This window comes from Quercus suber, unplaced genomic scaffold (genome assembly GCF_002906115.3).
Source record: "Quercus suber isolate HL8 unplaced genomic scaffold, Cork oak 2.0 scaffold_1, whole genome shotgun sequence".
Classification (NCBI taxonomy): Eukaryota; Viridiplantae; Streptophyta; class Magnoliopsida; order Fagales; family Fagaceae; genus Quercus; species Quercus suber.
Window position 1 is genome coordinate 2442156 of NW_027069468.1, and position 16811 is coordinate 2458966.

The 16811-nt window shown below is 33.2% G+C and overlaps 1 protein-coding gene across 1 annotated transcript; it reads left to right on the forward strand.

Annotated features, from left to right (window-relative positions):
* The first annotated feature begins 234 nt into the window (after positions 1–234).
* On the forward strand, positions 235–8737 carry LOC112034283 (chloroplast processing peptidase). The gene is made up of 6 exons (XM_065774663.1): positions 235–1061; positions 6445–6507; positions 6597–6665; positions 6929–7015; positions 7931–7998; positions 8323–8737. The coding sequence occupies exons 1-6, from the start codon at positions 834–836 to the stop codon at positions 8390–8392; spliced, it is 585 nt and encodes a 194-aa protein (XP_065630735.1). The 5' UTR covers positions 235–833; the 3' UTR covers positions 8393–8737.
* The last annotated feature ends 8074 nt before the right edge of the window (positions 8738–16811 follow it).

Consider the following 16811-nt stretch of genomic DNA (forward strand, 5'->3'; position numbering starts at 1 on the left):
AAACAGTACCTATAATGCAAAAATATTTTAATTTTGACAATATTTAGCCAAAAGACCCCCTCCACACGGTACATACATTTTAATAAATAAAAAGGTAAAAAAGAAGACAAAGAAAATCATCTGAAATTTGACCCTATCTTATTAACAAGAAAAATCTATGATCAGCTCGATAAAACTGGTGGCATTTAAAAATAGCTGGTGTAGAAAAATATGCACAAATGGAGACCATAGTCCATGACAGTAACACTGATAGGAACGGCTTCCTAGAAAGCCAAGAATCCATCTGACTGTCTCCCAATAAGGCAACTTAGCCAACAAGAAAAGAAACGTCAAATGGTTAACACTCTCTCTCTCTCTCTCTATGTTCTGTAGAGCTGAGGAGGCCTCGCATGGCTATGTTCGATTAGCTCGCTCTCATCTCACTAAGCTAAAATTTCATCAACCAAGAAAGGCCCATTTTTTATTTTTATAGAACTTTTATACCAGTAATTGTTGTGCCTATTCTCTCCATTTCCTCATGCTCCTCTGCTTCTCTCCCTAACTTTTCAATCCAAGCAAACCCCATTTGTTACTTCGTCTTTGATATCCAAAAACCAAACATTCAAGCTCCTCATCAAAGAATTCAAACTGTGTAAACTTTGATCACTCTTCAATTCACTCATTCCAAAAGAAATCAACATCTTGTATAATCACTAGCTTCACAGAATCCGAATTCTAACCCTTTGAAGCTTAAAACCTTCATTTCAATCTTTCCTGTTGTTGTTGTATTTGTTCTTTGAATTCTTGTTCTGGGTCTTGATCATATTCTTTGTTTGTTCCCTCAATTTGCTGCAATGAGTTTCATGAAGCCCTCCGCATTGTACATGTTTCTTATCACCTACGTTTCGTTCCGGTGGATGCCTTGCCAGAGTTGGGGGTTTCTCCGGTGGCCAGGGCTTGATGGGTTCTTGAGGCTTTTGGTGGTTGTGCTTTTATGGTCTATGTTTTCAGAGATTCGGTACATTACCTCAAATTCCATGCACCCAACTCTTCGTGAACATGATCGGGTGATCATCGAAAAGGTAAAGGTTTCTACTTTTTTTAATTTGCTTCTGAGTTCATTTACTCTAATGACTATTACAATGTTTTTAGAGGTGTCTTGGTTCAACGAGAATGGAAGAAAATTGCTATGAGCCTTATAGCTCAAGTGAATGGAAGAAAATTATGGTTTGCATTGTCTTGTAGAAAGATCATAGTTTTAGAATCTTGAGAATGAATTTGCAAATTTATATCTCAATGTTGTAGCTTAATTTCCGTTTAACCATCACATGAAGGTAGCAGTAATGAGGCTAACTTTCCCATTTTAGGAATACAAGAAATAATTACTTCATTTGTCTAACTGGTAATGTTCAATGAATGAAAATGAAAGCGAAGAATATTTTAGATGTGAGTTGAAAAATGTTGAGGATTAGGGTTAAGAGAGAAGAAAGAGAGAGAGAGACAGAGTTGAAAAAGAAGATTTAGGAATTAATCAATCAGTGCTTCACCTTAGCACATATTTATATTAGAGTGATATGCCAAGATAACAAGAATACCCCTATGCTAATATAAATAACAAGCTAATTTAAAAATATCAACAGTAACTCTAACAATTAGAATGTTGTTATGTTGAATTCACTAATTGTTCTTTGTGCATTTTCATTCAAAAATCGTCATTTGCATGCTTCTTCTGTGTAAGGGAATATCTAATCCTTTAAGTGATTAGACACACTAGGCTTCTTGCAAATCTTGATTGATGTTGAATCAATATTTTGTATTTCCTTGCTATGCTTCCTTTTTGTAGGCAATCTCTACGAATGCAGCACTGCTTTTGTGATTAATATGATCTGCACCGTCATCATAGTCATATAGCACCGTTATCTATATAGCCACTAGCATCTTGGAAGCAAGATGGATGTCTCACTAACAACCTAGTGGAAAATTAACCACAACTACTTGATGTACTTGTCCTCTGCAAGATTGTGGTGATCAGCACTTCATCATCAGTATTAGGTTATTCATCTTTGTAGGGCCATATTGAAATCTAAACTTCCTTCTTTGACAATTTTAGTTTACTTCACCAAACTTGAAGGACAGGACGCTTTCTTGGTAATTTGATTTAACCTTTGTTGCCCTTGTCTGGTGTTCCTCACCAGATTCAGTTGAGGACTACCCTGGGTTCAGTTGGATACCTTGACTTTTAGCACGTTAATATGTTTTTGTCCTATCTGGAAATTTTCTTTTAGGTCCAACTTTTACAGTGACTGGAAGTGGATATAGACAGATTACCTAAGTAACCTCAAATTAGAGTACCTGGAAATTTTGAGGTCATATTGTTTCAGTTACTTTTAAAGGTTTTCACTAGTTGCTTCAGGGTATACTGCAAGTCTAGTGCCCCAAAGGAGCTAAGGTTCTTCTTTATTTTTTATTGATACCTGGTCTACCTAGATATTTTCAAGCTGCTATTGAATTATCTGAAATGCTGGTTGAAAAACCAGGGAAAAACTTGTAATGAGTCCATAAATTTTATTAATGATATGCTTGCTTGCCCTGCAATCTAGATAAACCACTTTCTTGAGTACAAATGGGGCCACCTTATAGGACTTTATGATCATTTTCTAATGTCCTCACAGAAAATCCCAGTAGCCTGTTGGACAAAAGTTTGAACTCTGGATATTTCTGCATTTGATATGAAAAAATGAATTTTGGGTTGCTTCACTTCTGAAATCACCCTTGAGATGCATTACACATAGGCTGTAGATTGAAGCCAACAAGATCTGGATGCTATTGGACTTTGTTTTTGGCGGTGCTTTATCTGCATCTTAATTTGAAGGACTGAGAAATTTGCTAAAATTTTCTGTAATCAATGCCTAATTCTGTGATTATCATACACCTTGTACCTTTCTTTATTGGAAGTGAATAACCAATAGTGTGAACTGAATGAATTTGAGGTAGCTAGTTACTAGACATTTTCCCTTGTAAGCAATCACCCTAACATGCAAGGAATTTCCTCTCATATTGGTGGGTGGAATAAAATTCTTGTAGCTAAAACTCTGACCCTCAGATTGCTAATTATTATCCCTAAAGCAGCCATGAAAGTATTCCCCAACAAATTGAACTTTTGCTTCTTACTTGTCAGCTTGCTCTAAATGCAGCTTCAGGGGAACTTCGTTTATATGATTTTTTTGGTGGGTAGCAATGTATTGTATATCTTTTTCTTTATTAGCTCTTTGTAAGCACTATTTGTGGAAAGTGTGGTCAATAAATGAAGCTGTTTCTGAGTCCATCTATTAGACTAGAAGGTTCAGCTCCAATTTCAAGAAAAATGAAAACAAAACCAAGATGAAAATGAAATAGTTGTATCTATGTATAGTTTTAATGTTCATATCATAGACAAATAGAGGCTGACCATATGATATCTCTGTGTCTGTTAAATTGCAGAATGAGGATAAGATTATCATCATACGTGGGATATAGAGAATCTCAGTCTTTAAATGGATCTTTTAATTTGATCTATGTACTTTGCATGTCAGTGCATGTATCCAAAAATCGCTTAATGGGGTTAGTCTTTATAAGAACACAAATGTGGGTTGGTGTTCTTAAGGAGATTCAAGTGGAGTATTGATGTGGAAAGATTGAAATTTAGGAATTGTACGGCCTTGAGGTTTTGGGTAGGGTTTGGAATTAAGAGGCAATTGATGTTTGATGTGAGCTGGTGCTAGGTTGAAGACTAGGGTTAGAGTTTAGTACTCTTGGAGTTTCGGTTATGTTATTGATTTAGAGAAATATGAATGCTCATAAGGATTTACGCATGCAATTGATGTGATACATGTACTTGAAGCTTATCTAACTCACTCTAGTATATCTACTTGTAACTAACCAACCTTAACATGTGCAACTCTTGTAATCTCATCCAATTGAGCTCCAAGCTGCCACCTCAGGGTTGAATCACGTGCATGGGAGTGAGAGAAGGCTGCCACAGAGATTTGGGAATAATTTGCCAACGAAGTGGCGATCAGCACTTTAAGTTGTTAGGGAAGTTGATTGGGCTCCTTGGAGTGCCGATCATCCTTTAAATTCTCCCATTCTGCTTCTGTTTGACTTAGAATCAAGGCCCTAACAAGTCTGGTCAATTAGGGTAAGAGATTTGCAAATTTTGTAATAGTTCTCTCTGGTGTAGTCTGGTCACTTATAGTAGGAGATTAAAAATTTTGTATAGCTCTGTTTTCTTTGCTATTGCCTTTTGATTTAGGAGTGTCTAAGTCAAGCAGTTGATGGTTTTGTTATATGAATCCAAAGGATGAGATTATCATAATACATGGGATACAGGACATCTTCCACAGCCTTTAAATGGATCATTGGGTTTGTTCTATGTACTTTGCATGTTAGTTCATGCGGTAGTTTGGTCACTTAGCGTAGGAGATTACAAACTATGTAATAGCTCTCTTTGGGGTGGTCTGGTCAATTATAGTAAGATACTGAAGAATCTGTAATATCTTTCTTTTCTTTGCTATTAGTTTGGGAATTCGTCTATCATCATGTGTGCTATATCCCAAAACGACTAATCAAGTTACAATTAAGGTTCCTTGCAATCGTTTATAAAGTCCAAATTTACTTTGTATATATCTGATGTGGGACTCAACATATGACCACGCAACACGCGCTTATACAATCCAATTCAATCCAATCCGGGGTATCAGTGTTGGTCAAGTATTGAGTGAAATTGTTATATGAATCCATGTTAAGGCCAGCAGATTTAAAGAAACAGTTGCAGTCCTTTGATGTTTGAAACGTTCAAGTAGAGTTCATTATGGTTTTATGACTTCTTAGAGTTCTGGTGATTTTCCACTTGGGGTGGTGTTGAAAGCAGCTTCCATCTATAAAGTTTTGTCTTGGTTTTGTGTGAAGCTTTGGATGATATTTTGGCAATTCATTTTTCATCTTTGAGAAAAATGAAATCTTCCAAAGATCTTGTTTTTGAACTCCAGAGACAGTTGACTATTTGATAATTTATTTTCAAATAGCCAGTGGAGATGCTGCTTGTGGCTTGGCACATCTTGGGCAGCCTTTCCATCAATTAGTTTTCTTATCTTTTCTCATTCTTGGCTCTGAGTAAGTAGTAGCACTATTTGGAGGCAAAGGACCATGAGAATCAAGATATACTTATTAGTCATACATTATAGTTGTTCTTAAAAAGAGTTTTTGTTGCATGGAATTTTGGTCAATTGTGATCAAGGACCAGCAGGGATTCCCTTTGAGGACGTTATTCATGATTAATATCTGGCTCTATATGCATTGAGTAATTGTTCTTTTTTCCTGGCTCCTGACTATATATCTTGCACATTTTTTGTTTCCATCAATGCCAATAGTAGTTATCAGAGATGTTTATCTGCTGTACTAGAAGAAAAAAAATTGTCGCTGGAATGATCAGAAGTTATATACTTGCAGCTCTTACCTAAACAGAAGTTGGAAATCAGTAGTTGATGGTGATGGGTTCCCATGAAGATATACTTGCATGTATGATAACTAACTAAAAAGAAAAAAAGAAAAAAAAGAAACAGAATCAATGTGAGACTGTTTTAACAAATTCACCTGCATTCTGTTATCTCCTAAGTGAAATTCAATGAGCCTTTATGGCAGCTGTTTGGTACAAATGTTGTGGACCTTAAAGCATCAAGGGATGCCATTGATCATACTCCCTAGTCCTCAACTCCTGATTAAAGCAAGCAGTGAGAATCAACTTTTTGAAAGAGATTACAACCTGCTGGGTAAACAATTTCAGATTATTTAAGCTAAACAAGGTGAAAGAAAAGAGTGGAAATGAGGAAAAAAATATCTCCTGAATGAATCCTTTCTTTTTTCATTCAATTGGTTCTTATATTGTGTGACAGATTTCCAAGATAAATTTCAGTAATTGGGGAGAAATGATGAGGACAAGAATGCTTGAACTGTAAAAATTACTTTGCTGCGTATGACCAAAATTTATTAAACCAAATGCAAAGTTATGGCAGCTCATTTTAGATTCATGTTAGTGATCAACAGGAAATTTAAGGGCTGACAACATATGAATTAGAAACACCACTTTGTGCTATGATAGAAGCAAAATTTCGAAGTTTCACAGAATCACATGTGTATTCAATTGATTTATAAAACAATATTCATTCGTCTTTAAGGAGCATTAGAATATTGGCCTATTCCCGTATCTTGTGCTCTGAATTTTGAAATTCTATTAAAAAATTGGAGTCAGCAGAACCAAGCAGATTTTTGTTTTTTGGGGTGGGGGAACCTAGCACTCTTTCACTATATTTTATGATCATGAAGAATGGAAATGATTATATGGGTGATTATTTTCAGTTTTTTCCATCACTGTAATTGTTCTTCACTTCAAACTTTGACCACCGTTATGGTCACTTGATAACATTTCAGGCCTCATATTACATTAGAAGTCCTGCTGTACATGATATTGTGACATTCCGAGATCCAACACAGGTTTGTAAATATGGTACAATAATTTTTACATAACACCTGTTTTCTGGTTATTTTTAGGTAAACCTCTGTTACTTTCTTGGTTTCTGTAGCAACTTGGTGACAAGGAGGAAATTGTTTTCATAAAGAGAATTGTTGCAAAAGCAGGAGATTTAGTTCAGGTATAACAGCTTCATAGACCCCTCTTCATGTATATTATGCCATGTTTATCCTTAAGTATTTATGTATTAATCTAGGTTTGGTTAGTTAGTTAATCCTGGAAATGCCTTTGGTCACTCTTTGCACTTTGAGATGTTGTTCATTGCTGACTGGACAATTAGATGGTCATTATAACATGTATATCTTTTATTTTTATTTATAATTCAATATTTTGAATTGATCCAAAGGAAGCAATACATATGTCTGGTTTTATAATACCTTGCAGGTCAATGGTGGATGTCTTTATGTCAATGGAATTGCTCAAAATGAAGATTTCATAGGAGGGCGCCCAAGATATGAATCAAATTTAACTGTATGCTCCCTATCTATTATTACTGTGTTTCCATCTTACTTGCAGTCTTTCCAGCATTTTGCCATGTGAGCAGGTCCAAGGGAGTAGCCAATTATCAATAATGAGGGCCAAGTATCTGATTAAAAGAAAATTTAGTAATACTATAATGTACATTTTTTTTTTTTACATTAACACAGATAGCTAATGAAATTACCTGGATAGTCTTTTTCTGGAAAAATAAAGATAAAGTAGATTATGAGTAATTTTTTTTTGTTTGAAATAAATCTATATGTTTCTTTTTTGGATGAAGAAATAAATCTATATGTTGATTATATGTTGCCTCAAATAAAAAATCTAACACTGTCAAATAACTCAGCTAGTAAAGTCTTTTGTCATCAAAGATTGAAGCCTGCCTACACTAGGGAAGGGGATTTTAAGGGAAAGGGGAGGACCACCTCTTTTATGTAGCCTGGGTCAATGGACAAGAAAAAAGAAAAAGAAAATATTTTGCAGCTGTAATGCAAAAATATGATATGACTATGGTGCCTCCTTATGGTGGAATGCGTGTATTATAAAAAGGGCATCTAAAGGTTTTTCAAAAGGGTTGGGGAGCTTGTAGGTCTGTGCATGAACCAATCATGGTCTTGAACAGCATTATGGGAATGAAACTTCTGGGGCAAATGATTTCCCACAATAATAGCCAATAGCCAATGAAGCTACAGGCAATGTGTGCGCTGTGTCATTAGATAAGGTAAACAAAGTGAGAATGACAAAACCTTGCAGGAAACCATGTTGACATCTGCTTATTTGGGTTCTTCATGGGCTTCAGATGGTCCAAATTATGTTTGGCCCTGTCTTTAGTGTTCTTATCTTCACTTGGGCCTGCAATCCACATCATTTACTTCATACCTAACTTACCTATTTTTGGTTTTGCAGTATGTGCCTAAAGGTCATGTTTATGTCTTGGGTGACAACAGAAACAAGAGTTATGACTCCCATGATTGGTTAGTTTACAAGTGCCATCCTTCAATTTATTTTCCTTTTATTGGCAGTGTGTTTGGGGGTTTGGGTATGGTAGGTGTAGGTGCTGATATTTCATAGGATGTATTGGAGCATTCTGGTTTGAACTACCTTTAGAGAGAGGGACATTTCACCTCAACTCTCAAAAGGATAATGTCCTTTTCCATGGGAGTTCATCTCGGATGCTGATTTGGAAGCACTACACTCCTTTTTTTTCCCCCTTCCTTATTCTATTTGGATATATTGATTTGAACTTTACACTTCATTCCTTGTTAATTTTTTAATCCATTCAAGTAATTGATGAACAGGGGGCCCCTTCCAGTCAAAAACATTGTTGGAAGATATGTCATGTGTTGTTACAGACCTACAGAGAGTTGATGATGGAAAACAGTCTGCAGCCATTTAAACTCTAACAAGCTTTGGCAGATTAGATGAGGACATTGTTAGAAGTCTCTGTGCTTTTACATTGATGGAGTTACTGCTTATTTGCCTCCACCGGCTAATTTTATGGTTCTGGAATTGTTCACTAAAAACTTGCATGATTTTAAACTGCTGAATGTGGATGCGCCTTACCCTTGAATAATGTACACAAAATGGGATTTAAAAAAAACACTTCTTTGAACACATCAACCACATACAGGACACAGAAAAATTACCAAGCTCTTTGTATATTCGGATTTTCTTTAGTTGTGGTAGTTTATTTAAATTGTTTTGTTGTGGTTCGGTTTGAGGGTACTATTTGTGCTCTCCTGTTTGTGTCTTTGGCCTCCGTGTTAAATACACCAAATATCTGGATTGGTGAGGCTTCTTGTTGTTGGGATCGTTACAAAATTTAGCCACTTGGAAAGTTGACAAGCTAACCAACTGGATAGTTTTAACGTGTACGAAGTACTGTTGGAATATAGTACATTAGTCATTGGTGTCATCTCATCGGTTAGGTGCATGAGCATTCTCCTACTTTTTGATGGGTGAGTCCACAATTGTCTGGATTCTTCTATCTAGGTGACATGAAATATCGAAAAAGACATGCACCTACCCTTGCAGTCCTTTAACTCTCCCACTACCAAGCCTGCTTAAATCTAAAGAGGACTAGGTAAAGCATGGTTACATTGCATACAAAAATCTTGAATAGTGTAAGTTGAACTTGATTAATTAGCTTTTCCTTTTGTTTTGTGTTTAGCAAACGGAGATAAGTCTAAGAATTGGGCTATTTCTTGAACATGCCACATAATATAATAATCTGTATGCTTTTAAATTTGTAATATATAATCTTAACAGTGAAGCAGTAACCGTTAGAGACCAATAATTTAGATTTTCCGAACTGTGCTTAACCATGTGGACACAATTTCTCGTCAAGTATGTCATCACTTAGTAATAATCTTGCAAAAAAAAGTTGTTTTCTCACTATGCAGTGCTACATATCTTAAGCTATTATTACACAGAATTTGGGCGTTTCTTATATCGTTGAAGTTCTCAAAGAATATGGGCATCAAAGAGAAAACGAAAACACATTCTAAGCTAAAAATTTTGAGTGTCCTGAACTTGTCAGGGTTCATAACATAGTACTTTAGTGAAACTCTATAATCAAAATTAAAAAAAAAAAGAAAAAGAAAAAAGAAAAGAAATAAGAAATTCAATTACTATTTATGCAGTCCTTTAACTCTCCCACTACCAAGCCTGCTTAAATCTAAAGAGGACTAGGTAAAGCATGGTTACATTGCATACAAAAATCTTGAATAGTGTAAGTTGAACTTGATTAATTAGCTTTTCCTTTTGTTTTGTGTTTAGCAAACGGAGATAAGTCTAAGAATTGGGCTATTTCTTGAACATGCCACATAATATAATAATCTGTATGCTTTTAAATTTGTAATATATAATCTTAACAGTGAAGCAGTAACCGTTAGAGACCAATAATTTAGATTTTCCGAACTGTGCTTAACCATGTGGACACAATTTCTCGTCAAGTATGTCATCACTTAGTAATAATCTTGCAAAAAAAAGTTGTTTTCTCACTATGCAGTGCTACATATCTTAAGCTATTATTACACAGAATTTGGGCGTTTCTTATATCGTTGAAGTTCTCAAAGAATATGGGCATCAAAGAGAAAACGAAAACACATTCTAAGCTAAAAATTTTGAGTGTCCTGAACTTGTCAGGGTTCATAACATGGTACTTTAGTGAAACTCTATAATCAAAATTAAAAAAAAAAAAAGAAAAAGAAAAAAGAAAAGAAATAAGAAATTCAATTACTATTTCAATTAGAACCAGGGAATTACATATGTTTTATTATTTATTTTAAATTATTATATAATGTAGTATAGCATATAGTTTTTAATTTTACTTTTAAAAAATAGACTTAAACAATATGCATTTATTATATAACTTAAAATAAGATTTGCTTGTTTATTTTTATTATTAGATTTTAATTTTATTATTAAACATTTTCAATTGTTTAGATGTAATTCTTAATTAAGTTGTGCATCACATATGCATTATACTTGTGTTTAATAATGCAATAGGCTATGTAATATTGTTCTCCTATTTGTTATATAAAAATCTTATCCATTGAAGTAGACCATGGGAATTCAAACATGAGTTAATTCATAAAAATCAAACACCTAGTTGAGTCCTGACCCTTGTCTTTTCATTTTAAAAGCCACACTTTCTCTCACCGTGTTTCGAATTTCAACGTTGAAATTGGGTGTGAAAAATTTAAAAATTGGAGGCGAGGCATTAAGGTCAAACAAACCTGATATACCTCACACATATACTGATTAAAACAGAGACAGACATGCATACGGGAGTCGTGACTCACGAGCCACGAGTCCATGACATGATTGAGAAATTTTCTAAGTCCTAACTCCTACCTTCCACTTTCTTCTGCTCAAACCAACCAGGCCGAATCGCCGCGTGAACACAGGAAGAGTCAACCCAGAGTCTTCTCCTTATCTCCATGTAAAACAGCACAAACACTAAATCCCGATAAAAAAGCAAGTCCATAACTATCAATATAGCAAATTGTAAATGATAAATAATATATAAAGTGATGTCCGTGATACATGAGTCTATATGAAATTTAATAAAAAGCTTATTCATGCTATTATGAAAACCGAACTAATGTCAAGAGTATTGTAAGTTTGTAACTCAACTGATTGACTCTTCAAATCATTTTATTCCCAACTATTGAATTATATACATAAATAAAAAAGGCTTAAATGCAAAAACACCCCATGGGGTTTCAATTCTTCCTTATAACTCTATGAGGTTTTTATATCCATCAAATTACTCTTGTAACCAATTTTTGTTAGTTCTTGTGGACGGAACCATCAAGTGTGTAATGTCGTGAATCAATTTATGAGTCTTTTTATGTTATCATGTATAGAGATGACAATTTAAACTAGCTCCTTGCGGGTATCCGCCTCACTCACTTTTAATGAATGAGTTTTACTTGCCCCACATAACAAATGGGGTGAGGACGAGGGTTAAAATTTTCATCCATACCCGCCTTATTTATATTTAAAGGTTAAACAATTAAAAAAAAATTATTTTATGGGCTTAATGTTAGAACTTTTTTTTTAATAAATGTTAATTCTCAAAATTAAATTACATAAAAAAATAAATTTAAAACAAATTATATATATATATATATATATATATATGTATGTATGTATGTATGTATAAAACTTGAGTGTGGCGAGATGAGTACCCATACGTATTTGCTAGAATGGGACGTTAAAAAAAAATCCCTGCTTTTAACATCCATGATCACGTGATAGTCGTGTGATTTTTTCATATATAAAAGGTGTTGGTGAAAACATAATAATAATAGAAATAACATAAAGAGAAATTGAATAATACTTTTGAATATTATTAATTTCATATTAGAAAATACACAATACTATCAGGACTGAGGCGTGACACTTGCTTTTTTTAAGGAGATTCAAGCCCTTAGTTAGCTAATCTTTGTAACTGATGCAAACCTTCTCTAACTTGTCTCCCCTAAGATACAACAGTCCAACAAAGGTCGTATAACTAGAACAACCTTTGCATAGAGTATTCAAGCCTAAAGCTCCACAAGAAAGAACACCCTTCCTTGCCAAGGACCTTTTTTTTTTTTTTTAGAGAGTTTTAACTTATAGAGTTTGATCTTGATAATAGCTTTTTATCGTCAGATTAAGACGTCAATCAGTTTTTAGGGTAGGTAGGAATTGAACCTCATATTTCTTATAGAGGCATCAGAGATTTTATCAATTGAGCTAACTGAAATCTACAACCTTTATATTTTTTTAATGTATAAGAGTGTTTGTAATTGCTGATTTTTTTTTTTTTTGGTGTAATGCTGTTACATGTGTTGGGTCTGAATGAATTTATTTATAGGCTCAATGGGCATCTTGAAATTACTACCCAAATTAATCTGATTAATTAGGTTCATAATTTTGATGTAGTGGGTGTTACAAAATTAATTGCTGGATATAAATCTTATGAGTTAGAGTCACACAATTAAATGGATCAGATAACGAGTTTCTAAAGAAATAAACAGACCTAACAACTAATTCATTAAATAGGTGAATGACTCTTCATTTTCCATAATAAAAAGGTTATTTACCCACTAACGGATGTTGGAAAATATTTTGAATGTATTTAGCTTAATATCTGAAGCAATACATATCAACTCATTAATCACCATAATTAAAAAGAATAAAATAGTATTTTTCCTTTTCAATATGGAGTTAAACATTTTCATTAATTTTTTATCTTTCATATTAACTTCCACCTCTTTACGTTCATATTGTCATATAAATTCATTTTAATTAAATAATATTAAAATGCTCTAAAAAAAAGGTAATACAATAGAGTCTTAAGGAAGAATTGAAACTTTAAAGGATGTTTTTGTAACTGGACTAAACCCCTAATCTGAAGGGTGTTTTTACATTTTGGCACATATATATATATATATATATATATGTATGTATGTATGTATGTATGTATAAAATAAAAATTTGTGTCCCCTTGAACTTTACTTGAAGACAAGAGGGGTAATCACATTGTAAAATAGTCAAGACTCAAGACAAACGCATAATAGACGCATTTTGTCAACAATTCTTTTCAACCGAGTGGGTGGAGTATTATATAATTGATAATTGAAATAAAAACAACGACACCGCAACCAACAAATACAAAAAAAATACAAACAACAAGTTGCCACCACCAATTATCACAGAGAGAGAGAGAGAGAGGGAGAGAGAGAGTATGTGAGTCAGTGAGATAAGAAAGAATTGGAGATAAATTGATAGATACTTTGTTCTATATATAAAGTCCCATTCCTTTCTTTAAATGCATGAGATGCGGAAAAAATGCGCCACAATAATTAATAATAGACGAGACACTAGACAGCCAAAGTTGACCGTCGTATCATTCATTTAGCATTTTGGTGTGGTCCTGGTCCTACTCCTACTCCTATCTCTGGGGCCTTCAGTATGAAACGTTGACTGTCTGTTTACCGTCCAATGAGGTCTAAATATTTGGGCGGCTCAGATCGCGACCTCCACTACCTAAAATTTCCTTATATTCATTGCTTTACGCTCTACAATTTTGTTTTGTTTTGTTTTCATTATTTTGGTTTTTGGAATCGGGTGCGTCTTTGTTGTTTTCTTTTTTTCCACTACTATAATAATTGGTAAAATAATGTGGAAATCTTGTAATTCAGTACCTCTTTCTTCGTTTCGGTGCCACCCTCATCATAATTTTTGAGAACTGTGATGTGCGAGACCTTTTCAAACTAAAATTGGAAATTTACAAACTCAAACCTGTTGATACTTATATGGTATAAAGTTATTCCATTTCCTATATATATATATATATATATAAAAGGTTCTTCCATGAAATTTATGTATTTAATTTATGTTAATAAATTAAATAATTACAACTAAAAAAAGATAGAATTCAAATCCCAGATGTTTTCATTAAAAATATTAAAAAGTATCGATTAAGCTGACTCTTGGTATGTATCTAATTTGATTGAATTTAATTCTTCTTGCTTAAATTATTGCTCTGAAAAACTGTACTTAAAATTTTATCTTTTTGATAATTCATTGGTTAACTTCAGTATAAAGTTTGCAATTTTTAAGAGCATTGAAATTTAGGAGATTTAGAATATTCTAAAATCATAACAGAAGTGTTGATTCTGTTAGTGAATTGGTTTCAGACATGATGATAACTCTTTCTTCTTTACTTTAAATAATGTTGTATCAATTCGGCTTTGAACATAGCATTCCCTATTATAAATTAAATGCAGCAATAGTTGACTATGTTTCTTGTTTTGGTAGCAATAATAGAGTTTGTTGCTTGTTATGGTGAACATTTTTAATAAAACTCTCTTTTGAATTTTGGAATAAAAAAATAAAATGAAGGGTGACTCATCTTTTTGTTATGCATTAAACTAGTCATCAGGAATTTTTAAAGTGGTTTTCACCAGGTCTATATGAACACCTGTTGTGTTGTTCCTGCCCGAACCATACCTAATTCTGTCTGAAACCACTAGTCCTTCAGAGAAATAAAGTTTCAATTTCTACATTGAAAAATGAATAGAAGTCCAATTTCTAGTGTATTCAACCCCAAGCCTACTTTTTGTCTAAGAAAAAAACCCAAGCCTACTCCTTTTAGCACTTAACCCAACTCGAGGGACTCTCATTTTATATACAGCGTCTTAATTTCTTACCAAACATATATTAAATCTAGTATACAAATGCATTTAATTGTTAAACAATCATGAACTTAAAGCCATGGTTTGACTTCATTATATTCTTAAAACAGACTCGATCGAGATGAGATGAGATTTGGTAGCTCAATTCTTTAAATTTACGAATTTGAATAACTTGATTAATTGGGATGCTACTGAGTAGGATCCAAATATTTATGCAAGAGATTATGTATCAATATCTTGGTTATTGATGATAAATATTTATTATTGATTGTTTAAGAAAAAATCATTCCCTAAATTCCCTTACCTGTAGTTCATTCTCATATGGTTGATAATTTTCATAAATTTACTCTTAAGCATTTATAGAGGCACTTCATGCATTTATGTGTTTTTCCTTTTAATTATTATCCTCCCTCCCTACCCCCCCAAAACACACCAAAAGTTTTAAATTTGGATTATTTTTTTCCTCACAAAGACAATGTCATTATTATTATTATTTTTAATCTATGGTGCTGCTTTAATGCAATAGTGAAATATGTTGAAGTTTAAGGAAAGAAAAAAAAAATTATTCCAGGTAATAAATATTGTAGATACCAATATGTATATAGTATATCCTTAAAATATAGAATTATCATGTATTTTATTTTGTAATACTTATCCCTCTCGTGAATGATGAAATCAAGAAAAGTTGACAAAAAAACAAATCTAAATCATTGCACAACAAAACAAGAGATGTTACCAACATGGTTTGGTATGACATTTGACCTTTGCAAATGGTATATAGACAGCTCATGCCTCAAAACAAATTATCTATCGATAATTTGGGAGACATTTAATGTACCAATACCTATCTTTTATGACCTGTTATATCTTTTTATTCTTTTTTCTCATGATTTCCATGACACCTATATACTTATGTTACTATTCATCAAAGATACCTATTGTACTGATTGTTTTCTTTTGGTCATTCCTATCTTATTGTATTTTGTCTTCGTGCATCATCTTTTTTCTATATAAGAGATGAAATTCATTTCTAAAATAAAGCAACATTATAAATATATATAGCTTTCTTCTTCAGAATAGTCTATCTCATGGTGCTTGTGTTATTAGTTTTTTTCGGTAACCAATTTGCATTCATTTTAAGCTTCCTCGGTTCACCAATAATTAAGGTTTTTTAAAATTTTATTTTTAGAATCAATAATTGAGATTTGAGATACCAGGTTTAGGTAATTAGTAAGTGACAAACTCAGCAGAAAAAATCATGTATAGTAATAGGTAAAATTAGTAAGGTCTAACATGATGCGAAGAAGATTGTTTTTGTTAGGTTTTTAGACCCCTGTAAACTAGATTGTTTAACCTAATTAATTAACTAAGTGAATACTTAGGTTTATTATTCAGATCTAAGTTAAAACAATAAAGTTATATAATGTAAAGCAGCGGAAAAATAAATAATATAACGATATGATGACTTAGGAAAACCAAATCGGTAAAAAACCTACAGAGGATTTAACTCAGTTATCCTCAAGGTAAAAAACAAATCCACTATAGAAAATCGAAGTTTATAATAAAATTTAGACCACTAACATTCTATTACTACCACATGTAGAACTTACTGACATGACCACATGTGAGCTCCAAATCCATAGACTCATTCTCTATTAGGCCTTTGTAACACAAGCACCAACACTTGTGACTTTGATACTCCACTCAAAGGTTTATCAATACAAACTCTCTTGTTTGTGACTCCTAGACAACTTTTGAAGTTTTAGATTATCATCACCTTTGATGATTAGAGAAGGCAGCAACTTCTACAACACCAGATCTTGAAATTTGTCAAGGAATAATACTGGTAGAAGACATGAGAGAGCTTTTTGGGTACAAAATCTTAGATACAAAAATGACACACTCTTCTCTCTCTGAAAAGCCTTATAAAAACATGCTTAGGGTTTCCTTTGTATACTAGGAGAAGTGGATCTAAAACCTTAATTCTTTTTGGGCTTGAACTACTGTTGGACCAAACTTAAAATTCTACAGACCTGTATTTCGATTGGTCGAGCTTTTCTTTTGATCAATCAAACCAGGCAAATTTCGAATTC

Excerpts from the sequence above, each read along its gene's own strand:
- LOC112034283 (XM_065774663.1), top strand. The coding sequence starts at position 834 with ATGAGTTTCATGAAGCCCTCCGCATTGTACATGTTTCTTATCACCTAC. Across the intron at positions 6,508-6,596 it reads CATTCCGAGATCCAACACAG|CAACTTGGTGACAAGGAGGA; the intron begins GTTTGTAAATAT and ends TGGTTTCTGTAG. Across the intron at positions 6,666-6,928 it reads AAGCAGGAGATTTAGTTCAG|GTCAATGGTGGATGTCTTTA; the intron begins GTATAACAGCTT and ends AATACCTTGCAG.